General features: G+C 34.9%; 4 protein-coding genes across 6 annotated transcripts; 2 read left to right on the forward strand and 2 right to left on the reverse strand.

Moving 5' to 3' along the window:
- Positions 1 to 123: 123 nt before the first annotated feature.
- Positions 124 to 8516, reverse strand: LOC126770764 (WD repeat-containing protein 3). The gene is made up of 16 exons (XM_050490311.1): positions 8243 to 8516; positions 7624 to 7833; positions 7206 to 7403; positions 6346 to 6519; positions 5930 to 6126; positions 5422 to 5642; positions 4865 to 4985; positions 4226 to 4427; positions 3737 to 3826; positions 3410 to 3547; positions 2879 to 3148; positions 2487 to 2651; positions 2340 to 2405; positions 1779 to 1924; positions 640 to 862; positions 124 to 298 (listed from the first exon to the last, which is right to left on the reverse strand). The coding sequence occupies exons 1-16, from the start codon at positions 8411 to 8413 to the stop codon at positions 149 to 151; spliced, it is 2742 nt and encodes a 913-aa protein (XP_050346268.1). The 5' UTR covers positions 8414 to 8516; the 3' UTR covers positions 124 to 148.
- Positions 8517 to 9015: 499 nt separating this feature from the next.
- LOC126770811 (phosphoribosyl pyrophosphate synthase-associated protein 2) lies at positions 9016 to 13229 on the forward strand. 3 transcript variants are annotated; one of them, XM_050490385.1, is made up of 7 exons: positions 9016 to 9260; positions 9368 to 9481; positions 9590 to 9709; positions 11172 to 11460; positions 11902 to 12071; positions 12336 to 12450; positions 12563 to 13229. In XM_050490385.1, exons 1-7 carry the CDS (start codon positions 9241 to 9243, stop codon positions 12866 to 12868), a joined length of 1134 nt encoding a protein of 377 aa, XP_050346342.1. In that variant the 5' UTR covers positions 9016 to 9240; the 3' UTR covers positions 12869 to 13229. The 3 variants fall into 3 exon arrangements, with proteins under 3 accessions (XP_050346342.1, XP_050346341.1, XP_050346343.1); XM_050490384.1 differs by having other exon boundaries at positions 9016 to 9259; positions 9364 to 9481; XM_050490386.1 differs by having other exon boundaries at positions 9016 to 9234.
- Positions 13230 to 13908: 679 nt separating this feature from the next.
- On the forward strand, positions 13909 to 16606 carry LOC126770805 (tyrosine--tRNA ligase, mitochondrial). The gene is made up of 8 exons (XM_050490375.1): positions 13909 to 14146; positions 14230 to 14377; positions 14715 to 14893; positions 14969 to 15185; positions 15449 to 15527; positions 15751 to 16026; positions 16101 to 16289; positions 16368 to 16606. Exons 1-8 carry the CDS (start codon positions 14010 to 14012, stop codon positions 16529 to 16531), a joined length of 1389 nt encoding a protein of 462 aa, XP_050346332.1. The 5' UTR covers positions 13909 to 14009; the 3' UTR covers positions 16532 to 16606.
- Positions 16595 to 26249, reverse strand: LOC126770765 (rho GTPase-activating protein 44). The gene is made up of 6 exons (XM_050490312.1): positions 25883 to 26249; positions 25361 to 25611; positions 25080 to 25255; positions 21512 to 21755; positions 19353 to 19502; positions 16595 to 19078 (listed from the first exon to the last, which is right to left on the reverse strand). Exons 1-6 carry the CDS (start codon positions 25933 to 25935, stop codon positions 17301 to 17303), a joined length of 2652 nt encoding a protein of 883 aa, XP_050346269.1. The 5' UTR covers positions 25936 to 26249; the 3' UTR covers positions 16595 to 17300.
- Between the last annotated feature and the right edge of the window lie 962 nt (positions 26250 to 27211).

The following is a 27211-nucleotide window of genomic DNA, read 5'->3' on the forward strand; positions in this document are numbered from 1 at the left end:
TTTTTTTTTTGTTCCTTTAAAACATTCACGTACCTATTTTAATAAATTATAGAGATGTTATGGAGAACATCGTCACTGTAATGAGTCAAGACGGGAAATGAAATGAAACGAGCGGGTAGCGTCTATGCATATATGTGGAGCGAGTGGGCTAGACGACGGTCACGAGGGCGCGCTTGGCGGCGCGGCGCGGGCGGCGGCGCGCGCGGGCGCCGGCGTCGCGGAACAGCTGCTCGCCGCGCGCCGCCTCCTGCTCGCGCCGCGCCCACTGCAGCGCGTGCACGTTGAACCCCACCATGTCCTGCGGGGTGCGGGGCGCGCCCGGTCGCACATTACAATTTTGCAAATACATCATTTTTATTAAGAATTGAGAAGAGCCGAGATGGTAAGAACGCGTGAACCTTAACCGATGATCGTGGGTTCAACCTGGACAAGCACCGATTGTGTGATGAAATTTTGGTATTGCAAACAGTAAATCGTAATTTTAGGTAATTAATCAAATTATGCAACATTAATACTATACTATACACTGTTTCTCCTCTTCGCTGCTGTTATCCATTACGTTATTCGTTTTCTTATTTCGTTATAGACCGTTCATATAAATATCAAAAGGGATAGCTTCGAGAAACGGTGCATGCTCACCCGCAGTTCTGTGAGCCGCAAGGTGGCCTTGGCTTGTATCTGTATGAGGTGCTTGCGCAGCGCGCGGTTCGCCAACAGCGGCGCGCGGTGCACGCGCAGCAGGAACAGAGCCAGGCGGCACAGCAGCTCGGTATGGTCGCCGCGCTCTAGCAGCGCCGGCAGCGCGCGCACCACCGCGCACGCCGCACTGAACGGCAGCAGCAGCAGCGCCTCTTCCAGCTCGCTACAATACAAATACTTTATAAATTCTACTCCAAATAAATAAGATGAGAAAACTATTTTAAAATAAATACGGTATGGTGTGTTCCGTTATACAGGGTTACAGGGTAATATGTCACGATCCTTTTAAAGGGTTATAGTTCAGGACAATAGCTATCAAATGACCCCCAAAATGCTCATGCAAAAGTGTATCGTTTTCGAGTTATTAATTTTTTAATATTTTTTTTATTTAAAGGATGTTTAAGATTCTAAAATTCAATAAAAAAAAAAATCAACGTATTTTCCCTATTTTTTTTTTGTATTTCTTGCTAGGGTACATCCTAGTTAATAATAACCAGTTATAAAACAAAAACAATCTTCAAGCATTTTTAAATTACAGATCCAAAACTGTACAACTTTTCGATTTTTAATTTTGATTCTTTAAGTTACTCGCAATTTTTTTGTAAAAATCACTATGGCTCTTATCGTGCGGATCATTTTAAAAACATCTGCGTTCCATCGCTATCCATCGGTACATAAAAAGTACAGTAACAATCATAAACTCAGGAGAAAATTAGATAACAAAGAGACCAGGTAGGAAATTCTAAGAAATGCTATTGTTAAGAAATTAAATCTGGATCAAAGACAAAAGGACCTCAATGCAAAGTAGTTAAAGATTATTTTAATAGGGGTAATAGGTAAAAAAGGAGAGATAAACCAGAGCTGTCATTGCAATTTTGAATTTAAATCAAAAACAAAATACTTAATCTTTTTAGTTACTCCATACTTTCGAAATTACACTGTTTATTATTCATAATTCGTGTTCAAAATGAGATCCCCTATTTCGTATACAAATACGCATTCTTTTTCTTAATTCACTTTTTACTACAACACTACTCAAGCTATGTCGAATAGAATTTTCTAATTTAACTAATTTTCACCTGGAACGTATCCTTTTGACGGTCTCCAGTAAGAAGTCGTCGGCCGTGGTGCAGCCGTAGGCCGCCATGAGTGGGGGCGGCGGCGCTCCGGGCCCGCTCGCCGCATGCTCCGCACATAGCGAAAGGCACTCCACCAGCGAATCCGCCTAGTGTTTTTTTTTTTTTATAGAATAGGAAGGCGGACGAGCATATGGACCACCTGATGGTAAGTGGTCACCAACGCCCTTAGACATTGGCATTGTAAGAAATGTCAACCATTGCTAACATATCCAATGCGCCACCAACCTTGGGAACTAAGATTATTAATTAAGGTTTAATTACACGGGTTCACTCACCCTTCAAACCGCAACACAACAATACCAAGTACTGCTGTTTTGCGGTAGAATATCTGATGAGTGGGTGGTACCTACTCAGACGAGCTTGCACAAAGCCCTACCACCAGTGTTCAAAGATGCCCATAATATACGGAAACTAGATACCCGGTCTCCAGAAATAGTTTGTTTTTCGACGAAAAACAATCGTCCAGAAACGAAGAGGTTGAAAACTAATCGATTTACTTACAGCTTTTTCAGCACCGATGGTTTTCTTGGTCGGCATAACGAGGCCGGGCAAACCGGGAACCGGCGCCTGCAATGAAAAGTAACAAAAGAGAAGATCATCAAAACCGGTATAGTTTAAACCGCAGCGATCTAATGTAAATGCACTGACGTGGCGCTCGCCGGTGGCCAGCCCCTCCTCGTCGTCGTCGCGGTCGCCCAGCACGAGCGGCTCGTCGGTGCGCGCGTACAGCCGCAGCGCGCCGTCCGCGCCGCACGACGCCGCGTGCAGCCCGCCCGCGCCCACGCACACGGCCGCGCACGCGCCCGCGTGGCCCTGCGACGACACGCCGACTCGTATTAACATACTGACTTCTTTACTTCACAAGCATTTCATCATCCACGGGGAAATTTAAAGCGTACCGAATTATTTTGCCGTTCATCGATAGCTTTTCTGTGATGCGCCACTTTAATACCTTTTTACTTGTACATATAAGGGCGAATTTTCGGTGAATGGAACGATTAAACCGATGGAATTAAAAATATTTTTAATAAACGACTAACGTTTAGCGTGATGATGTTCTCGTACGTGTCGGCGTCCCACTGCTTGACCTTGCCGTCCTTGGAGCCCGTGAAGAAGTAGTGCGTGGACGGCACGAACCGCAGCGCCGTGACGGAGTCGTTGTGGGCGAATATGGACTTGTGGCAGTCGCCGAAGTCCACGCCCCACACCTTCACGTTGCGGTCGGCGGAGCCCGTCGCCACTAAGCACGAGTCGTAGCTGAAGTCGACGCAGTGCACCGGCAGCTTGTGTCCGTACAGGGACAAGTAGAACTGAAAAACACGCAAAGTGAGTGTATATGAGAAAACGATATTGGAACGGCCCTTTTTACCCGTGACTGCATTCAATGGACTTATAGGCTATGTAACAAACACTTAAAATAAATAACCATTTTAAAATATTATTCACTGTTACATTTTATATTTATAACTAACATAAATACTAACTACGAAAACTAGTGCTTTAGAAATGTTCTGCTGACGTTACTAAAATATATTACGTATACGTGATTTATAAGAGTATCAACAACTCACTTTGAAGGTGTCGAGGAAGAATATCTTGACCGTGGAGTCGAGAAGGGCCACCGCTATGAACTTATTGTTCGGACTCACGCTGACTGCTGTGACCGCTTCCTCCAATTCCAATGTCCTCGTATGGAGAAGCGACAGTACCTGAATTTATATATTGAATTTTATCAAAAATGATATGAAAAAATAAAAAATAAAGTACTTTTGAAAATATTACAACAGTCCATTGTTATATTAGTAAAACAGCTCAACATTTTAAAATAACTCATTAATTCAAAATTCAATCATATATGTATTCAAAGGAAGATCAAAATAATACCATAGGATACATACCTTCGCTTTTGAATCGGTTGTTGTATCTGGAATAAGTTCAAACTGCCACAACTTGACTGTTTTATCGCCGCCGCCAGTGTAACACCCGCGCTAAAATTAACGATGACATCTAAAAATTGCTTACGTTTTTTTTTCTATACTAATTTAGATTAAAACTTTTCCTAGTATGTCACTTTCACAAGCAGATTGTTTAAAATAAATTAAAACAACAATTTAAGCGTCGTTAGCAAATTTCGAATTCTTTTAAATTGAAGGAATACTTTTGGCAATAAGCGACGGTTAAAAGAAAGTACATTTGAAATTGTGTCTTTTATTACTTCTTTGTCACACTATCGATAGTTATAAATGTAAATTAAAGCCCATTCCCACCGCTAGACGAGTAAATAAACGACTGACATTGAATTAAAATATGTTAAATAACTGAAAAGTGGGGTTAGCGGACACAAGCAGCGACTGAATTTGATAGTATATCCAGATATACATAGTTACCATGTCCGGCGTGAGCGCGACGACGCAGCAGTCCCGCTCGTGCGCCGGCACGGTCTCCAGCACGCGCGCGGCGGCCGCGTCCAGCAGCAGCACGGCGCCGTCCGCCAGCGCCACCAGCGCGTGCCGGTCGCCGGGCGCGAAGCACGCGCTCGTCGGCCGCGCGCCGCCCGTGCACACGCTGCGCACGCACGTCTGGCTCGACCTGCGACGTCACTACTTTTTTTATCTCACGTAGGCCAGCGTTTGACCGTTGACTTGCCTGATCTAAAGCATCGACACGGTCTAGGATGTAGCACGCTCGCCTATAAGAAACCTGTTTACTCTGGCCTCGAAGACAACGTTGGACCTACCGGGAAATACAGACTCGGGCAGCTTTAACGTCACCGTTTTGCTACACTTACTTATTTGTAGATAAAACACTTATATTTAGCTTGATTGAAAACTCCTTGGATGCAGTTTAATTATTAAATTTCATAATTAATATTTAAATTGACAACGTTATATATATCCCGACTGTTAGCAAATATCCCATTAAAACAACTAGACGATCATTTGTAACGATCTTGAATTGTTGCACTTACCAAGCATTCTATCTAAATTAAAAGGCTACACGTAATCTAAATAAAAGTTAAATTTAACCTGTTCCAAAGTTTAATGGAGTCGACGGATGCGGACAACAAGGCGAGATTATCTGAGCTAATCGCAATGCATCTTGGCTCCCTTTGGTGTCCCGGTTGAGTTATTTGCTTCAAACATTTCACTGAAATATTAAAACACATTCCAGTCACTTAAGTATTATATTCGAGATAGAAATTTTCATGAATTATTATTTTAGCAAAATAATTGTAATTTTTGCAAGGCTGATATCGCCAATGCGCCACCAACCTTGGAAACCAAGATGTTATGTCCCTTGTGCCTGTAATCAAAATGGGTTACCATCGCTCATAGTCACTGACCTGTAATTACGATGTATCCCTGACTCTTAAAACTTCTTACTAATATGCATCAGTACAATGTATAACAATTTAGGATTAGAATAACTGATGTATGGGGAATATGGAAAAATTTAAACAATTTTTTACCACTATTAAAGAAATTAGAAAACTAAAGCATTCTACAAATAAGAGACTATAATTTCCGCATATAAGAAACGTCAAGATCCTGTAAATTGTAATTTTAATTACATTAAACCTTACCTTCATTCCCTTCAGCCATATTTAAGCTGTGCAATTCCACGGTGTTAGTAGCTAGTGTCACCCCCACACGCAGCTCGCCCGTGGTCCCCATTAAGAGACAGGAGGATTTAATCTTGGCTGAGAGTTTTACAGAACTCAGTCTTCGTACTTCGTCTGATAATGTGAGGATTTCTGACACGTCTATTGTCTCTGGATCTATGTCACCACTCTCTTTTTGCTTGCTGCCACAGAATAAATGTTATATAAATATATTATAGTGAGTCTATCTAGAACTACAATAAGTAGTAATAATTGTAAATTTGTTCATCTGTTCGTCTAACACATGCACGTTAAAAACTCCTCTTTCACCGCCGAGCAAGAGATGGATTCTAAGCCCAATTTAAGCATATAAAAATACAGTGGTGTTTGCCTGGGTTTGAATCCGCTATCCTTAGAAAGGATCACTTCTCTGTTCTAATCACTTTGACCACCTTGGCTATTGAAAAAGTGATTGCAAACTTCTTATTACCTTAATTTTTTTCTCTGTTTTTTGACTCTTTTATTCATTCTGACTTTGGCCTCCTCGTCTGAACAAAAGGCAAACAACTCTAACAAGGAATCTGTCCCATGACACGCTAAAACACTTTGCCCAGGATCCGTTGACAGACCTACTACTCTTCCTCTGCCGCCACGAATAAGTGTTCCAACTTGATGGCACTGTAAGACCTGAAAGACAAACACTAAATGAAAAGAGCCACAAAGAGCCGTGTAATAGTAAAATCTATTTACATCTATTAAAATTAAATACAGCTTGAACATTTACCATGAAACTTGTATATATGTATTTGCTTATGGGAAAAAATACATTTATCAAATTCAAATCCGTAATCTTTGGTTAATCCACGTGTTCTAAGCACGATGCCATTCATATATAATAAAACTTACAGAAGTATCCTCGGTATTGTCTGTGTCTTCTAATTTAACAATTTCAAGTTGCTTTGTTAATTTATCTTCTTCTTTGATTTTATCACTCCAATTAAGTTTCCATACACGCAGCTCCTGATCCATGCTGCCTGTGACCAAGTACCTTTCTTCCTTAAGAAGAGCCACAGACCACACCTAAAAACATTATTTTTTATATTATGATTAAATAATTTAATAAACAGCTCAATATTTATTAAGAAACATCATACTTAACTAGTTTCTAGACAACTTTGTTCATTGTAAGTATTTTGTAAAGTATATTAAACTGTAACATAGAGTGCCTGCAGAGGGTCAACTGCCTTTTTTTATATTATAGGCAGGTGGACGAGCATATGGGCCTGACAACATTATGGTAAGTGACCACCTGCTGGTAAGTGGTCACCAATGCCCATAGACATTGGCATTGTAAGAAATATTAACTGTTCCTTATATCACCAATGCGCCACCAACCTTGGGAACTAAGACGTTATGTCCCTTGTGCCTGTAATTACACTGGCTCACTGACCCTTCAAACCGTAGCACAACAATACAAAGGACTGCTATTTTGCAGTCGAATATCTGATAAGTGGGTAGCACCTACCCAGACGAGCTTGCATAAAACCCTACCACTAGTAGCCTAATTAAATGCTGAGTTCAACTTTTAAAAACTTTAGTCCCGGTTATAATTAGTTCATAGTGACAATATAATTTTTCAGACAAGAGATTCTCAGTATCAACTCAGAGTGGGCTGGCATTTAGCTAGTCCTTGTTCATAAAAAATTGCACCAAAGTTGGTCAGAAGGAAATCAGCATAATATATAATGATTATGAATAATAAATACCTCCACCTGATGTCCTCCCAGAGTTTTAAAACAATGCTTAGTTTCAATGTCCCAAAATTTTATAAATGTATCCTTTGATGAACTTATTATGCAGTTTCTTCCATTTATAAAAACAGCACTAGTGATGACACCTTTATGTCCACTAAACCGTGCTACACCAGTCTCTGATACCACATCCCAAAGTATTACTTCAGTATCCTAAAAGTAATAATGGAATATAAATAGTAAATCTAATAGAAAAACATTACCACTCCTCACATAAAGCTCACTATAGTATATTTCTACAAATAAATAATGTATATATGAAATATGTTATGAAATTCATTTATATTTTATGTTTTTATTTTAAAAACGCAATGAATTAATTATCTATAAAAAAAACATCAAGGAATAAATGGCTATAAACAAAAAAACTTACTTTTGAGCCGGATACAATCCTATGGCCCTGTTCGTCATACTGTAAACATGTTACTGCAGACTTGTGTCCCGCAAATACACACACAATCTCATTGTTGATCAGCTCAAACACATTTATATTGCCATCTACATAACCCACGGCCATGTGGTTACCGTTTGGACTGGCAGCTATTTGGGACACCACTACATTTTCTCCAGGTATTACTTGAGCCTGAAAGTTAAATTCAAGAATTGCATATGAATCAATTGTAATACTAATAATAATATAAATAATTGTAATACTAATAATGTATAAATAATATACTAGGATATTCACACACGGCATCAGATCCCAAATTAAGCAGAGCTTGTGCTATGGAAACCAGACAACTGATATACTACATATACTACTATTCTTTTGTAAATAAATACTTATATAGATAATTACACTGAGACTCAGGGCAAACAGATATGTTCATGCACACAAATGTCTGTCAGGACAGATAGTTCCTGGGTAGGAACCGAACCAACAACCTTCGGCGAGAAAAGCAAGTATAACCACGCCAACCATCTCGTCAAATTGTGTAATTAATATTAAGAGAAAATGAAATATTTGAATTTAATTATGGAATAAATCTCACCTTTTCTCCCAATCTCATATCCCAAATAATAACATGTTCACACGCTCCAACCGCAATATATCTTCCACTAACTCCGTTCAAAGTTACATGAACACTGTTACAATCGGCACTAGATATTACATTAAAAGTACCACTAGGTGCATAGCGTAAATATTGTTTGGTAAGACCCATATTAAAGGGTTATTTTCGTATAATGATATATTATTTTGCACTATTTATATTTAAAGATAACCAACAAATGTATTGCTTGCTTATCACAATCACATTGTTTTGTTTTGACTTTTTGTGACTTTGACTGTATGCCTGTACGGTTTGCTTGACAGTTTTATCTTTTTAAAGTTTCTTTTAAAGTGGGGCAAAAACTTTTTTCCATAAAGACTAAAACATCATTTAATAGTTGACTTTTATTAAAAAAACAAAGCCTATTTAAAATTAATATTTACACTTAAAATTATTTTGTATAAATTTGACGGTACCTTTAATAGGCTACAAAACATACTTATTTTTATGTGGTCAAATCATGCAAAGGCTGAACTTTTAAACCAGTTTCATTCCAAAAGAATAAGCTGAAATTTAACAGAATGTTTTGGTGACAATATATTTCCAGTTTCAACTTATTGACTCATATGTGTAGAATAATTATTAATAAAAGCTTGTTTCTATTTTTCAAAATAGTTTTTTTTATCTGTAGTTGCAGATTTACACACGAATAAATGAAATATACCTAATCTGTGTCTGGTCGTTTTTAATCTGTTATAATATTTGTCGAATATCGTACTAAATTACTAATTAATATCTGTAATCTGTGACTATCGTGGAGTGCGGCTTTCAATATATTACCATTAATCATTTTAATTTTAGGAATCGCCGATTGAAGTTTTTTTTAATATCAAGTCTATATGCGAAAAAGTTTTCATATATTATCCTGTAATTACAAAAGATAACCTGCTAGTATTTTTATTTCGTTCAGCAGTAATCAGGACAGCCATCAGGTTATTATGTTACTCAACAAAACCAGGTTTATTGTTTTTCTTGTTGAACCGACCTTCTCTACCTAATCGTCAAGACTTTTTAATAACTATCAAAACATAGGGGTTAGTCATAATAAACATTTTTGTTGTGCAGGCTGGTGGGATTCACAAATCGCTCGCGAAAGGCCAATATGGAGAATAATTCCACGTCAGATATCATTATTTTGAGTGGTAATTCACACCCCGAGTTGGCTGACCTAATTGCTAAGTAATTATTGCACACATTTCTTAATAGGGGTTACATCGCTTAACCTCTATTCATACCATCGTCCATTATTATATACATCCAATTACTTACCATGCATATTGTTTACAGTCGCTTAGGAGTACGTAAAGGAGGATGTTCGGTCTATCACAAAACAAACAGAGAAACTATGGTGGAAATAGCAGATTCTATTCGAGGAAAAAATATCTATATAGTACAAACTGGAACAAAGTAAGTTGATAAACAGGAGTTAACTCTACCTTTTCTATGATATTTTTAGCATAAACTTCAAATTAAATAATTAGCAAACATAATTAAAATGAACAGTAAGAAAATATGTCAGTTAGTTTGTTTGAATGGATTAGAATATTAAATAAATATCAAGAAACTGTAGTAAATAGTTCAATATAATAAATTAATAATTAACTTCTTATTGCTAAGATCTGAGATAGAATATTTGCTAGCACTTGATAAAGAGATCCGAGATTGGACATTTGCTAGCACATGATAAAAGCAGGTTCAAATCCAGAAATTACTAAATTATCATATGCTCCATTTTTGTGTCTATAATTAGTCTCATGCTTGCTATTGAAAATGATATGAAAAACTCACTTCTGTTAGATAAAATTCTGCTAAATGTGTATCAACCAACATGCACTGTTGCAGTTAAATGGTATAAGTTCCAAAACTTCTTACATATATGGCAATAAATTATAACAGTAAACTATATTATATTTTATTGCATAATAATACAAAGAATGAATGAAAGATTTGGAGTGATAAAAATGATTATACTTATATTTGTACTTTTGCTTATAATGAGGGATAAACATTTTAATGTTTACAATTTATATTGCAATAATTAGTCATGTGATAATGTTAACTGAATTGGCCATCTGATAAGATGAGCTTGATTTGGCAAAGAAGAGAAATGTTTAAAAAACACCTATAACAAGGATAATAAATATAGATGTTAAATTAATACAACATACTTTTGTTGTTTTGGTGATTAAAAAATTAAACTGATCACAGCAATTCTGTTTTATTTTTCTCTAGACTTGGTAACATATAAGTTTATTGGTCTTCCAATTATTATATTTTTGTGTCTTGAGAAATAATTCAGTTTTGTATCAGTAGCAGGAAATGACATCACAATGGGAATCACCAGATTTTAATTTGTTTATTTACATTTACAAATCAGTATGTAAATATTTATACATTGTTTTTATTAACATAAACAAGATCTGCAAGTTCATAGAAGCTATTGAATAAGGCATTTAATTTCCTAAGATCCTAGTTTATTATCCATCCTCATAAATGCCTCTAATGCAAAAATAAAAAGGTTTTCAAATTGGACTGGTAGTAACTGAAATTAGTATATTCAACTATACAAACTCCATTGCTTGATGTTAGATATATCAAGAATCTGTAGTAAAATATCTTAAAGATGGATTTCAAGATGTGCATAAATAATAATGATCATTATATAAGGCAGCATTCGTATATTATCTAAAAAAATTGCTGATGGTGAAATGTGTTTTGGACTTCAGTCCACTGTAATAAACTATTTTTGTTACAGTTTTGTTTTTGTAAAGAGAATGTTATAATTTTTTTCCACTTCATTGTATATATTATACATATTAAATGCTAATTAGTGATTAAAATCATTTTAATCATATTATTTTTATTCCAGGGATGTTAATAACAATATCATGGAACTACTGATTATAGCCTATGCATGCAAAACTTCTTCAGCACGTTCCATAGTTGGAGTCATTCCGTATCTGCCATACAGCAAGCAGTGCAAAATGAGGAAACGTGGATGCATTGTCACAAAACTTTTGGCTAAAATGATGTGTAAATCAGGCCTTACACATATTATTACAATGGATTTGCATCAAAAAGAGATTCAAGGTTTCTTCGATTGTCCAGTCGACAATTTGAGAGCATCACCATTCTTGTTGCAGTATATACAAGAGAGTGTAAGTGGTTATATTTACTGAACATTGTATTTCTAAATTATGTTGAAATTGATTTATTAAATACTCATTTTCACCTGTGCCCGAATGTTAGGAACAAGAAAGTATGTATTATGTCTCTTCATTTCTTTATAAATTTTTTTATTGTAATTGGTTCAGTGGTTTATCCTTGAAAGGGTAACAGACAAACAGAGTGACTATCACATATATATTATAATACTATTATAGATGCACAGTCGTTGTTGGTCACTCAATAACTAGTGAAATGTGACTGCCTCGTTGGTATTCCCTATAAAATATATATTTTTTTATTAGGGGTGCCTACCAAATCGAAAAGTTTGATAATTGCTAACCATATGAATGAACTGTTTAATTAGTCTACTATCAAATCTTTATATATAACATAAAGATATTATTAATAATGATGAATAATACTATTGCCAGATCCCAGATTATCGCAACTCAGTAATAGTTGCCCGTAATCCAGGCTCAGCAAAGAAAGCAACATCATATGCCGAGAGACTGCGGCTTGCCATTGCTGTCATTCATGGTGAACAGAAGGAAGCAGAGAGTGATGAAGTAGATGGAAGATACTCACCACCCTGCATGCCTAGGTAGATAAAACATTTTGTAAAACTTTCTGCACTTTGAAAAATTGTGTATCAAAAATAAAACTTGATTGAACTTTACTTGAAAGACTTGGTGGTACCACCCACTCATCAGATATTGTACTGCAAAACAGCAGTACTTATATTGTTGTGTTCAGGGTTGAAGGATGAGTGAGCCAGGGTGTGTATATGCACAAGGAACATCTTAGTTTATACATTTGCGAGTCTGCCTAAACATTTAAAAAAATAATAATTTTGTGGATCTTTTAGTGTGGACAGGTCTCGTACTATGGATGTATCTGTTGGAGTACCAGTGCACCCAGCTAAAGAGAAACCACCAATAAATGTTGTTGGGGACGTAGGTGGCAGAATTGCTATTATGGTGGTATGTATCATACATATTAAATTTATGCCATAATTATATGTTCATGTTGAATTGAAACTAAATTTATGTCATATTTAAATATTAACACTAAATATATTATGTATACTTTTAGGACGACATGATTGACGACGTCCAATCATTTGTAGCAGCAGCAGAAGTACTAAAGGAATGTGGAGCGTACAAAATATATGTATTAGCAACACATGGTTTGCTGTCTTCAGATGCACCACGACTTATTGAAGACTCGCCCATCGATGAGGTGGTTGTAACAAATACCGTACCTCATGAGCTGCAGAAGATGCAATGCAACAAAATCAAAACCATTGACATATCTGTACTGCTGAGTGAAGCTATCAGACGTATCCATAATAAAGAATCTATGTCATATCTCTTCAAAAATGTCACACTTGAAGATTAGTAATATGAAAAAAAAAATTGTTTTGGTGTACCATGTGAAAAGTTTTTATATAAGTATTAAGTATTTGTTTTAGTATTATTCATAATGATAAAAGTTTAAGGTTATATTTTTCATTTAAGCATCAGTAAAGAAGTTAGTTTTAAAATGCTTAATTCTAAATATATATTTTAGTTTATTTAGTTTGTCGTCATTTGATAGTCGTTGAATATAAATCAGGTTTTCTAAAGTCATCTTGATTGTATGTAGGATGATAGACTAAATAGTTTATTTTGTAAGTTTCTCAAGCTTTTTTTACGCATTTTCAAATAGCAGGAATTCAAACTTGATCAATCTTATTATTAATTATACTTTTTTTAAAGATAATTAAGTACTAGAATAATTATGATCGACTTATTCATGTTCATCATAATTTGATCTGCAAGTGACATAGAAAATTATAAAACTTAACTGTGATTATGTATTTATAATTATGAGAATCAAAAAACTGTTAATATGTTTGATAAAGTCCAAAGCTTATAAAAATATTATATAGGTTAAAATATTATTGTATAGATTAGTCGTACATAACTTGAATATTATATATTGTACTGTTATTGATATGTATACTATTTGATTAAATATTTTTGTGGCATGAATAAATATGATTTTTCCTACCCTATTACAAAATATAGCTTTATACAATTTCACGCTTAATGAATGTAACAACTTATTGAAATTTTTGCTAAGCTTGGAATTTTTTTTCGGTATCCTTTACTCTATAATATCGCACTATTTTTTTGGTTAAAATAATACCATTATTAAAATTTCAGAAATAAGACAACGGTCAAATATTATTTATACGAGTAACATTAATTATTGTCCATCGTCTATTTGTCTTTATTTGACAAGTGAAGTTAGTACAGTGACAGCTCGAACTGTCTTGTAAATTGATGTCAAATTTAAAATATACTAAATAATTTGTTATCAACACATATTACTAAGCCAGAAACTCAATTAAATATTTATTGTTAAATGACATACATTAACACATAACTAAAATAATCATAGTTGATCTGAATTTTTTTTTAATTTTGAGGTTAACTCTAGTCATAGGCATAAAATTTTAATATTTTCTAACTAAAAATATTCACAAATTTAAATAATGACTATTTTTAAAAGTTTCATTCCCTTTCCAAAGTTTTATTTATGGAAAACGGCCAAAAGATTTAGTAGCAGTCGTAATATATTAAAGTTAAATGAAAGAGGAATGTACCAAGATATGTTTCCAAATACTGCAGCGTTAGTTATTTTTCATATATATTCAAATGCATGATTTTATGATGTACTAGCAATATTCTCTATGTGTTTAAATAAAATTGCAGAAATGAAATACTGAATTTATTAAATAAGTCTCCACAGTGTGTATATGCAGGATTTGATCCTACTGCAAACAGCCTGCATGTTGGAAATCTTCTTGTTATAATAAACCTTATCCATTGGCAAAGAGGAGGACATGACGTTATAGCTTTGGTAAAGAAGTTAAAAAGTTGCTATAGTTTTAGATAACTGAAGGCATAAGTGGAAGAAATTGTCATGTAAAAAGTTGATTTTAAGTCGGTTTTATTTTTTTGAGTCGTTTTCTTATTTGTGACATATAGGACATTCATCCATTAAATTTAAAGCTCTTAAAGTTTTAAAACAAAACATCTCAAGGTAACATAATGTGTATATATATATAGTAAATTAAAAAAGTTTAAAAATGTAACATAACATTTTCATCCATTGATGTCTTTAATTATTTAAAAGTAATAATGCAACAGATTAAATTATTTCCATGTTATTTAAAACTTTGTCTTTATTGCTCCAGTTAGGGGGTGCAACTGGCTGTATTGGTGACCCCAGTGGAAGAAGTACAGATAGAATAGCACTGCCACAGGATGTTATTGCAAAGAATATTAGTTGCATCAAAAATAATCTTGAAAATGTTTTTGAAAATCACAAAAAATATATTTGGTCTGAAGATGAAAATATGTTAAAACCTATTAAGTATGTAGTTTAAATATTGCTAAATATTATTTTAGAATTTCTGTGATTATATTAAATATAAGAAATATTTTACAGAATAGTAAATAATGAGATATGGTACAGGGAAATTGATTCTATTAAATTTGTAAGCGAAATTGGGAGAAACTTTAGAATGGGCACAATGTTGCTGAAACAAAGTGTTCAAAACAGAATCAATACGGATGTAGGCATGAGTTTTACTGAATTCGCTTACCAAATATTTCAGTCTTATGATTGGCTGCATTTATTAAAGGAATTTAATTGTAGATTTCAGGTAATTTATAATTCACTTAGTAATTTACAAAATATATATAAAAAAGTGATATTTTTTTTAAAATTAAACATTAAACTAGTTAATTTTGTTAATATTTTCTATTTACGCCCGTGTCTCGTATTATTAAATACATGAAATTATTAATTTGTTATATTTAAAAAAATAATGTTGGTAAATCAGAATACAGTAAAATATAAACAAAATAATTAAACACTTAATAAAACATACTATAATGAGTAATTATAGCATTGCCTTTTTATTAGATAGGTGGAAGTGATCAAATGGGAAACATAAGTGCAGGCCATGAACTTATTAGCAGGGCAGCTAAGGAAACGGTTTATGGTAGGTAATGCTAAAACTTTTTGCTATTATTTATATTCTGTGTGATTTAAACACTGCTTTTTCTCTTTCTTTCGATATTGATTTGATATTCGAAAGAGGAAGATACAACCTCGATTATGTAATCACACTTTAACAATATTTATAAGTAAAGCTGTAAAAATGATTTTTAAATTATTGATTACAATATTTCTTTCGTCTTAAATTAATTACATTTGCATTATAGGTTTAACATTACCATTAGTAACTACAGAGGAAGGGGACAAATTTGGAAAATCAGCTGGAAATGCTTTATGGTTGGATCCTAAAAAGACAAGCCCATATAGTTTATATCAATTCTTTATCAGAACAAAGGATTCAGATGTGGAGAGATTGCTGAAATTGTTCACATTCTACAGTTTAGGAGAAATTAAGGATATCATGTTCAAACATAAACAACAGCCAGATCAGAGGTACCCACAGCAGTGTCTTGCCGATCAGTTAACAACATTAGTTCATGGAGGTACAGCGATAGCATTAAAATAATTTATATGAATTCTGTTTTCAAAATTTGATTTAGCTAATTAAAAATTGCAGAAGAAGGTCTGAGAAAAGCAAGACAAACGACTGAAGCCATATACAGTAAAGATGTGAAGTCTCTGATTGCATTAACACCGACTGATATGGAACAAATCTTTGAAGGAGCTGCAATTATACATTTACTTCTGTCCCCGGGTATAACAGTATTAGATCTTGGAATGAAAGCAAAGTGTTTTCCCACAGAAAGTAAATATTTTTTCTTAATTTTATTTTATGTAAAATAAGTGTTAGCTCAATTATTACAAATCCTTTGTAAATTTTCAGGTGATGCTATAAGGATAATTCAGGCGGGAGGTTTCTATATAAACCACCAGAAAATAAAGAAAATTGATGAAGTTATTACTGAGTCTGCACACATACTGCCAAATTTTGTCACATTAATAAGAGTGGGCAAACGAAATTATTATATTGTTAAATGGCACACATGAGTTATTTTTAAGTTGTTTTAATATTTTATTAAGGATGTTTTGTGTTGTAAATAAAAATATAAAATAATTTATAGATTTTATTGTTATTACTTACAACAGAAGCTTGTATACTTGCAGTATATAATTAATAAAATGCATATCACATAAAACGTCATAAATACTACATAACATATATTAGCCTATATTAATATTCACTGAAACAGCGTGGCTGATACAACTAACGCACTGTCTATTATAAATATCAAAAATATGGCTACTAGTTATACGTTTGTGCACCTGCCCTCGGCCGGATACGCCGACCTTTCGGCGTATTTAGCGAATCTCCTAATATCACAAGGATTTACTGCAAAATATATCCTAAATTGTACAAAGTTTAGAAACATAATATAATTGATTGCATAAAAAGCTAAATTGACTCATTTTGATATGTTTGTATGGAATAACGAATAAAAAAATTAACATACTTGTGAATCGATAAAGCGATATTTTATTTTGATTTTCCGATTGCATCTCAATATATCTATAATAAAAAGTTACAGTTTAAAAAAAATAAATAACTCATCTGCAAAGAAATACAACAATACTAATGTACTCCTCGAAAAGTCTTAAGCGGTCTATTTTTATTTACTAGCATAGATTAAATAGAGGGCTTCAGTCTTGCTCCGAATCCGCACGATCCAAACGATCTCATCGGGAGACGTTACGTTCCTAATACTCTGTTTATTGCCATGCCACACTCAAAGCCGAAGGAACACTGCGGCGACGTGGACTAGAGGTCGGTGCTCTCGTGCTGCGCGACGGGCGGCGGCGGCGCCGGCACCAGCGGGCGGGGCGGCCGCGCCGGCTGCGCCCGCGGGGACTTGGGGCCCTCCGTGATGTTGCCCTCCGACTGCGACAGCTGCCTACTCGCGCTGCTCAGGCTCTTCGGCTCCTCGAGGTCCGCGTCCTTCCCGCCGGAGCTGTGCGTGCGCTGCACCGTGCTGCGCGGGCCGTCCTCGTCGGCGCCGCCGCCCACCTGGATGACGGTCGGGTGCTGCTTGTCGACCGTGTAGATGTGCGTGCGCTCCAGCACGGTGGGCGCCGCCTCCGGGTTGTCGGAGAGCGAGGCGCGCGTGCCGCGGAAGCTCTGCGGGCGCAGCGTGGCGGGCCGCTCGGGCACGGCGGGCTTGTGGCGCAGCTGCACGTCGGCGTCGGCGTCGGCGGCCGGCAGCAGCGTGCGCGGCGCGGCCACGGGGCGCGGCGGCGGCTGCGACGACGGCTTCGCGAGGGGCGCCCGCAGCGGCTTCTCCAGCGAGCTCCTCTCGGCCCCCAGCGACGCCGGCCCGCTCGCCGGGTCGCCTATGACCTTCATTCTGGTCACGACGCCCGTCTGGGCGGTCACGTTCTTCACGACTAGTGTGGATTCCTTGTCACTTTTATTTTCCGTCGCTTTTAAATTTTCAAACTTATCTTTTTCGAACTCGAAGCTCTGTCTCCGGGTGTCCGCGAGGTTTTCTCGGCTTCCGCTCCTGGCCGCTTCCTCCTTCATCGCTTTGTTCTGCCTGTACGTCGATCGATTGATCGTCTGCACTCCCGTTATGACTTTGCCGGTGTCTGAAATTACCGGCCGCGGGGGTTTGGCCGGCTTTTCGACTTCTTTTACGACCGAATTCAGGTCTTTCGTCGACTCGGTAACTTGTGTTTGCGCCTCAACTTTCTTGTTCTTATCCGGTGTAAAGTTCGGTGGCACCGGTGCGAGTGGTTTGTTTTTCCGCCGCATTATTGGCTTAGGACTACCGTGGGGTGGACTAGAATGATCAGACAAGGAGCTGTTCGATTGAGCTTTCTTCATATCGTTATCTATTAATATTAAGCTAGTATCATGACTGTTGCTTCTCGAATGACGCCCGGGTCCGTCTACCGTCACTTTCTGAGCAGTTTGGTGATTGTAATCGTACAAAGATTTACTCATACTGTTGTAATCGCCATTTGACTGTTCCTGACTCAGTGCAACGGTTTGGTTGTAGCCCTGGACGAAAGTAGGCGTGAAACCGTATTCGCAGTGATCGGGCAGCAGGTCTTCTTTGGTAAACGAGATAAAGAAGTTAACGTCATCTTTGAAGAACCAGTCGGCGTGCTTGATGAGTAACTCGACGACGCAGTTGACTGCGGTCGTTATGTTCATATCGAAAGTGCTCTCGTCGGCGGCCCACAGCAAGTTAGGCGCAATGACGATGGCCAGGTTCGAAGGCGTCATTTTGTTTGTGCTTTGGTTTTGTGTCAAAGCAGACAAAAATTTGATGAGATATCTGAGATTTTGGAAGTTGGCATCGGGCAATAAATGTATGGCTTCCCAGAGAGCGTTGAGTCGGGCCTGTTCGGAAGGCTGTCGTGAAGCTAGTATAAAGTTTTCATAAAGCCGGTAAGTCAATAAGGGCTCGGGTAGTTCTCTAAGGTAGGACTTCAAAACTGAGGCCACGACGTGCATATCTCTGTAATCTCGAGGCAATGGAACATTAAACAGGCCGGCATCTAATGACAGTTTCATTCTTCGCACCTTTGATGTACCTGAAAAAACATTACACTTAATTGCCATACTATAATAATTTTTAAAATGGTGAAATATTACGTTCATTAAGAATTATACTATAATTCCTTCGTCTACCGCTATTATAATAAAAAATTAAAGAGCACTTCATTGAGCATTTTTCCTGGAGACAGGTTGTACACATTTATGTTTGTATTCAGAATCAAATAAAACAAGATTTTCTTATGTACATATACATATAAAAATAAATCAAGTTTGCTATTATTGTTGCCATAACATTATGGTAATACTGACCGCCGGCTATCCGGAACAGTCCCTCCTCGCTGAGCGCCAGCTCGTGCAGCGTACACACGCACAGCTCGACGGGGAAGGCGATGGTGCGCGCCGTCACGCGCAAGTGCTCCTCCAGCGGGTACCCGAACACTGGCTTCACCGAGCTATCGTCTGCAGCCACCGAAATTAATTACTTACACTTCCGTCGATAAGCGAATTGTCTAAATCAACAGAGTCTGTGTGTAATGTGGTCTTGTGACCTTTGCTGATCTTTGAATGAGCTATAACAATATTAAAATAGTTGCAGGTACAATTTTACTGGATGTGTGTCCCTCGTCGTGTCAAAAATGAGTTTGTTTACAATACATTTTGTATATCAAAAAATTCAAAATTATTTACATTGATTAGTTTTGCTCGGTTGTAATTGAAATGCTATAAATCGATTTATGGTGACCGTGTCGATTATCGACGTTTCTGACTTAATTGCACTGTCGATGCGTTTAAGAATTAAGAATACATAAGAGGTCGTGTATTACGATTAAAGATATATAATATAATTGATAATAAACACAAATACAGCGATAATGACGTGTGATGTGGTGACTTATGATCATCGTTAGGTATTTTATTGATAATACATTAAAGCAATATATTACGAGTTTGGAAAATTTTAAAAGATACTTTTTTTTTTTTTTTTTATAGAATAGGAAGGTGGACGAGCATATGGGCCACCTGATGATAAGTGGTCACCAAACGCCCTTAGACATTGGCATTGTAAGAAATGTCAACCATCGCTTATAGCCAATGCGCCACCAACCTTGGGAACTAAGATTTTATGTCCCTTGTGCCTGTAATTACACTGGCTCACTCACCCTTCAAACCGGAACACAACAATATCAAGTATTGCTGTTTTGCGGTAGAATATCTGATGAGTGGGTGGTACCTACCCAGACGAGCTTGCACAAAGCTCTACCACCAGTGAGCACTTTTAATACTAACGTCAATCAATAACTACTAACCTCTACCCGATTACCCAGCAGCTCTTTGGTAGGTTCCCAGATATCATTTCAATATAAAATAATATTTGGTGTTAAATATGTAACTAGAATTAACGACTTTTTAGAAAACACATTGGGTTAGGAACGAGGCTGTTACGTGTTCATATATGAAGCCGAAGATCTTGAAGTATTTATGTATTTTTTCGACACAGGCTTAAATTATTTAAGAATTAATATGTACAATAATGTCGGGAAAAATATAACAGATAAGGAATAAGCGGAAAGGCAATACCTATGTATGTTCATAAGAAGAAATCCATATTTACATTTTATATTAGAGAACATATTTTAAAGTCATACCATTTTAATTGTTTGATGAATGAAATGAATATATTTTTACAGGAAGCATTTTTTTCGTTCTCCCTTACATATATTATTAATTATTCGAATACGAGATTTTCAATTAAATTTCTCTACACTTGTAATTTTAAAAAAAATATTTAATTTATAGTTTATTCTAAGAAGTTAGCATTGCATCACCGTGTTTAAAACCGAGGTGACGAATTGCTATAAAAGGAACAAAATTTGTTTAATAATTTGCGTCTATTAATGGCCCTCGGTTTTATTAAACGCTCTTGTAGGATTGTTAAAGAGGATTGCATTGTATTAGATCATTACTGCTCTGTGCTTATGAATGTTATTTCTATTAATTAAATTAAAAAAATATAATAATTAAGATGATGCTTAAAGGTAATACATAAATAAAGCAATAAAAAGATTTTTTTTTTAAATATTTTTCTAAATTGGCGGTTATGCACATGTGTAAATAAATGTCAATACATTTACGTAAATATCAAATACTAAAATAGTTTATTTCGAATCTTCACAAACTGTATGAAAATAAAATGAAAAACTACAAAGTGAAATGGAACAATTTAATTACTGGATTAAAATTTAAAAATGATATTTTATAAGATCTAACATATAGGGAAGTCATTTTTTTCTTGGGTTAATACAACAAAATTTACTGTTACAACTGTTAGTTTAAATATTTTAAAATTAATTACTATATGCAATAAAAAAGCAAAATTATATTATAATTTATAATCTTTTAATAAAACAAAATCTTAATTAAGGCATTTGCGTATAAGTTTCAAAGAAATATATAAAAAAAAAACTTACTTATAAACCTCTCGAGCTCGGGCACAGTGTCCGCCAAGGAATGTAGAGCAGATTCGTGGTAAGCTCGTTGCAGCTTCACATACTGCAGCAGTGTGTGTGCGAGCTGCGCCTCCTTCGCGACGAGAGCGAACATGTCCGCGGCGAGCGCGTCCCGCGCCGCCTCCACTTTGTTGCCGGCGTCCTCTAATTCTTCTTTTGCTGCATTCAATTTGGTAGGATTTTCTTCTTTCTGTCGTTCTAAATGCTAATAACGAATAATGCAAAATTAAAGAATTTAATAAAATATATATTTATCGTAAACAGTTATTCAGCATTATTATTATTATTAGATATAGATAATACTGTTCGCACCCCCTTTGCTTTGGCGCACCTTGGGAGAGGCCTATGTTCAGCAGTGGACTACGAAAGGCTGTTGATTGATTGATTGATAAATAATATATAGAATCATTTCATCCGACACTGATCATTCAAAGACTACAGGGGGATAGTGTATTAAACTGCGCCTAAATTGCGTAACATTGCTGACGATGAGTTCAGACAAAATTGAGACCGTTCTTAAGACATTTTGCTACATCTCGGAGAAACTGCTCTTCCTATTGATGACGAACAGATCCAATATTGAAAGGGGAAAAAGAGAAATAAAAATGCATTTCATATCTTAGTAACAAATTGTACACAAAGAGCTTCCTGTATTTATCACTACGATATCTCCAAAAGACATAACAACAGTTTTAAATGACGTCCATACACCTAAATTCCATCTCTTAATACTATCAATTAGCTTTATAACAAAATTTCGATCGTTAATTAAATGACGTTATTTGTTATTTAATGTGTTTAAGTGATATTCATTATATGATTTTTAGATATAAAACCTTATCTAATTGCCTTTACAAACTTCAACATTAAGCTGAGTTTTTATAGACTTAAGGAAAGGACGCCCTTATGATCATAAGGAGTGTCACACATAAGTTTTAATCATTGTTAATTTGTCAATAGCCTTGTTGTCCCACACTGTAGTTGGAATTAATGAATAATGTTTGCCATTGTGATATATTTTTTTTATAAAATAGGAAGGGGAACGAGCATATGGGCCACCTGATAGTAAGTGGTCACCAACGCCTATAAACATTAGTATTGTAAGAAATGTTACATCCAGAGACGTATACATCGCTTACATCACCAATGCGCCACCAACCTTGGGAACTAAGATATTATGTCCCTTGTGCCTGTAATTATACTCTCACCCTTCAAACCGGAACACAACAATACCAAGTACTGCTGTTTTGCGGTAGAATGTCTGATGAGTGGGTGGTACCTACCCAGACGAATTACTTTCATAATAATCCTACGCTCATCATTAAACAAATTCCAATTCTATCTTTATTGGATGTTTAATGTTTTATTGAAAAAAATAATAATAATGACACTCATAAAAGCAGATTATGACAATCAGGTAATGAACTCGGAAAAATATTTGTATGATTTTTGCGAAAACAAACTTCAATCGATAATAATTTGTCAAATGAATATCACTGAGTCATCATAACAATTCAGGATACATATTTGAAATCTTTAATAATTTTAATGTCAATTCCTACAATCCCTTACTGAACAGTGCCCTGCGGTTTTACCCGCGTCTGATTTGTACTATATATGGAATAAATATGTTCACAAACTTTAAATTGTTATCACACACAGTGATATTGAGAAAATAATTCCTACATTGTATTTTAGAATACTTCCTATGATTAGAAATTTGTAACTTTTCCTATTTCGAAACTCGCGCTAAACTCAAAAACGCAGTGACTTAGACTCTAATTAATTGGACTAAATCGATTTGTATTGATCGGATTATTAATCATTATCTATATTAAATATGATCAAATCATATACAAAAATGTCACTTGCCGGAAAGTGCTTTTGGTAATTTGTAAATAGTCAACTTAACTTCAAAAAAAAGCGGAACTTTTAAGTCTCAGACAGACACATCAATTTTAAATAATTATAATATATTAATATATAGATTAAAAGAGTTTGATTATGTAAGGAAATACATTTATATTTATTAATATATTTTATTATAAATAAAATTATAGATTATATTACGTTTTTGTATGGATGAGTAATTCTGATTTAAAGGTGAACATAATATGGCCCTACTGATTACACAGTTGTTATCTTATCCTAAAGTACAGTTTTGAGGTTTAATTTCAAACGTTGTACTTATCTAATACATTTTCTCAGCATCAGTGAGTTTGATAAAAGATAAGGTCCTTTACCTTTAGTCAAAATTATTATTTCAATATTATATTTAATAATATATATGGTTGCTACATAATCAGTAAAAAAAAAAGTTAACGTCAATTTAGGTAAACACTAATAGACCGTTATTAGCAGAGTTAATAATATTACAATGCATTATTATTAACTTATAATAAAACAATACAATTATATTAACAGTCTATTATTGATAGTTATTCATTAGGCATTTCTTAATAAATCAATGTAAATAAATATAATAATATATCCATTACTATGTAATTTGTGTCGTAATCCTAATTGTTTATATATATTTATTTATATATTACTCATACACTGTCTTAATACTATAGAATAAACTAAAATATCAAGATTTTTGTTTTTTTTTTTTACAACCAAGTTCTCTATATTATATTTAGTTTCAAATAACACAATGTTTAAGAATTCTAATAATTATAATTGATTTGGTTTATCATGTAATGCATGAGGTGTGGTTCTTCAATGTCAAATTGAATTCAGGCATAAATTGTTAAATTAAGTCCGAAATACTCAGAATTATTACAGGGTTGTCTGCCTGTCTTTGTGTTACTTCTATATTGTGCTGTATTATATATGTTATAGTATGGTATATATTTTATGAGCATCATAAGCAGCGTAATATGTCCCACATTATCCCTACTGTAGTACTTTTCCTATTTATTTAACGGGTTAGTTAAAAGATTTATATATTTATATCTCAAATTTAAATGCCAACATTAATATTATAAATTATGTTTTAACAAAAAAAAACTAGTATTTTTTTTTTACAATTAATAGGCCAGCGTTTGACCGTTGACTTGCCTGATGTTCGACACGGTCTAAGATGTAGCACGCTTGCCTATAAGAAACCTGTTTACTCTGGATTTGAAGACACCAACATTGTACCAATCGGGAAATACAGACTCAGGCAAAGCATTCCATAGTTTCGCAGTGCAAATGATGAATGTAGACTCAAAGCACTTTGTACGTAGGCGGGGAATTTCCACTGTGTACCTTTGGCGCTTTGGTCGTGTTGCCTGGCCGTTCGATAGTAAAAAGGGGCTGAAGGAATCAATTCGTGTAATTCCTGAGCACATTCTCCGAAATGTTTTGGATAGAAGACTGAGAGTGATGCAACCACACCATTTAAAAATGATAAGCAATGCTAAATTGTCCCACTAAGTTATTTATATCACAGGCAGTGATATCGATTGATAGTGACTCAGTTGAAAACATTGTTGTGTTATTGCAATATCAAATAGATAATTTGCTCTGTGATAGTACTCACATGATATCGGCTGGCCGCTGATTCTTTTTCACTCATAAGTCTACTGAGCTGTTTTTTCGCTTTCATTATTGCAGGCAGGTCTTGATCACCTATTGTTGTTAACGGAGCACATACAAGTTGTTCTACTTTGAGCTCATGTTCAGCAATTTCATTAGCAAGAAACTTTTCAGTTTTTCCTTAAAAAAGAATTAATAAACACTTTAATAAAATATTTATATAATATTTAATATTATAGTTTAAAAGGAATATGCTAGATTGATAAGTAATATTTTAATTCTCACCACATTCATAGAGAATATATTTTAAAATACTGTCATCATCGTCAAAATTGCTAGCTTCACACATCGAGAGCCCTAAAAGATACTCAGGTAGTTTTTTGAGTCTCTTCTCACGGGCTGCAGGATCTTGTCCTTGTGTGTTTCCAGCACCAGTAGATAAACGTTTGCTAATAAGTTGGAGAGCATTCCGAAGATGCTCTACTTTTCTATCAGCTGTTTGCAACTCATCAGTCAATGCTTCACCCTTGCCACCCCTATTTAAAGTAAAATAGTGTTATAAGACTGAATGACTAATATTAAGATATATTATGCTCTACTTCTAAATGTTTACAATTTTCCTTAAATAAATACTGATTCAAATTTATCATATAAAATATAATATAACAAAACAAGCGCTAACTAATTTATTGTTTTTGTTATTTATCATACAAAATTTAATGTCTAATACAATATTGGTGTAACATACTTATTATGTTCGACAACAAAGCGGCCAAAATCTTATCTGATATTTGATAATACATGTACCTTGAAAAGGTTTGGTCAGCGAGTTGCTTAACCCTGTAGAATTGCTTCTTCATTTTAACTATTTTCTATTAATTTCTTAAATGTTACAAGGTCATTGGACTTGGTGAAGTCAATAACAATAAAAAGATCAAGATCTCTCGCCGAAAAGAACGTAACTAATGTCAGCACGTCAATGAGATCATCTTCGGTTGCTGTGCGATAGAAATACACCACCAAACACTATATATAATTATTTTTTAATAAGGCACTACATTTCAAAATTTACTTTAATTATTATTTTTATGTAATATAATTTTAATTTTTAAGCATAATTTACAGAAATCGCTGTGAATCAGAAAAATAAAGCCCACAGATATGTAAATCACAAGTCAGAAACAGAACTGAAGTCAGAATTGTATATCGTAAGCCACAGACAACATACAAATTGTAAACAATTTATTTTTTTATGAAAAAAAAAACAGACTAATAAAGTAATCTTAATGTGCCATTTACATAATAAGTTAATAAATTAATGAATCATGAAATTATATTTTAAAAAATACAACGCACTCTTACTTCTCAGTTGAAAAACATATGCAATTAAATGGTGATGAATATTGCTATTTTTCAGGAGAGCCAGAAATATATTTGAACATAGATAATTTTATTTCTTAGAATGTAAGGAATGTTTTAAATATTCTAAGAAAAATTAAGCACCTATAAAAATTAAGTTACTGTTCAAAAACTAGAACACCTCGATGGTCCACTGCAATGTTATTATGGGCTGCAGAAATCACAGGGGTAAATTTCTGATAAAATTCCTCAGTGCATGGGTTCTTTTTTTTAATGAACTTATTCTTTTAAAATAAGTTGGCCGCAGAGGAGATTGATCTGGCGAAACCCCGATAATATAGCCTTTTTTTACGGTAATCCCTATCTATAGGTACTAATATCATAAACGGCAGTGTATTTTAGAGCCTGACTTTTTCCTTATTATGTTTTAAGTAAGTAGGTAGGCAGAATGGCAAATGGGCCACCTGTATGAATAGTTTCCGTTAAAATATAAGGTCGCGAAAAACATTTTTCGTATTTTATAAGCAAAATCAAGGTATATTTTATCATACTTTATTTACATTTGATTATAATATATATGTGCCATTTTGTTCGATAACTTAATGCCATTTTTAGGTAGTGATAAAATCCCACTGCTGTAGAAATTTTGGGACTTCTGATAAAAAATCTGAGACAAGTAGTTTTGACAGTTCTCTCTCGATGTTAGCTTAAAACTACCCAATTCCAGATTAGTCCCATGCTAGCGTTTTAAAGACGTTTACTAGAACATCCGTAAGA

The sequence above is a fragment of the Nymphalis io genome, chromosome 9 (assembly GCF_905147045.1).
Source record: "Nymphalis io chromosome 9, ilAglIoxx1.1, whole genome shotgun sequence".
In the NCBI taxonomy this organism is placed as follows: Eukaryota; Metazoa; Arthropoda; class Insecta; order Lepidoptera; family Nymphalidae; genus Nymphalis; species Nymphalis io.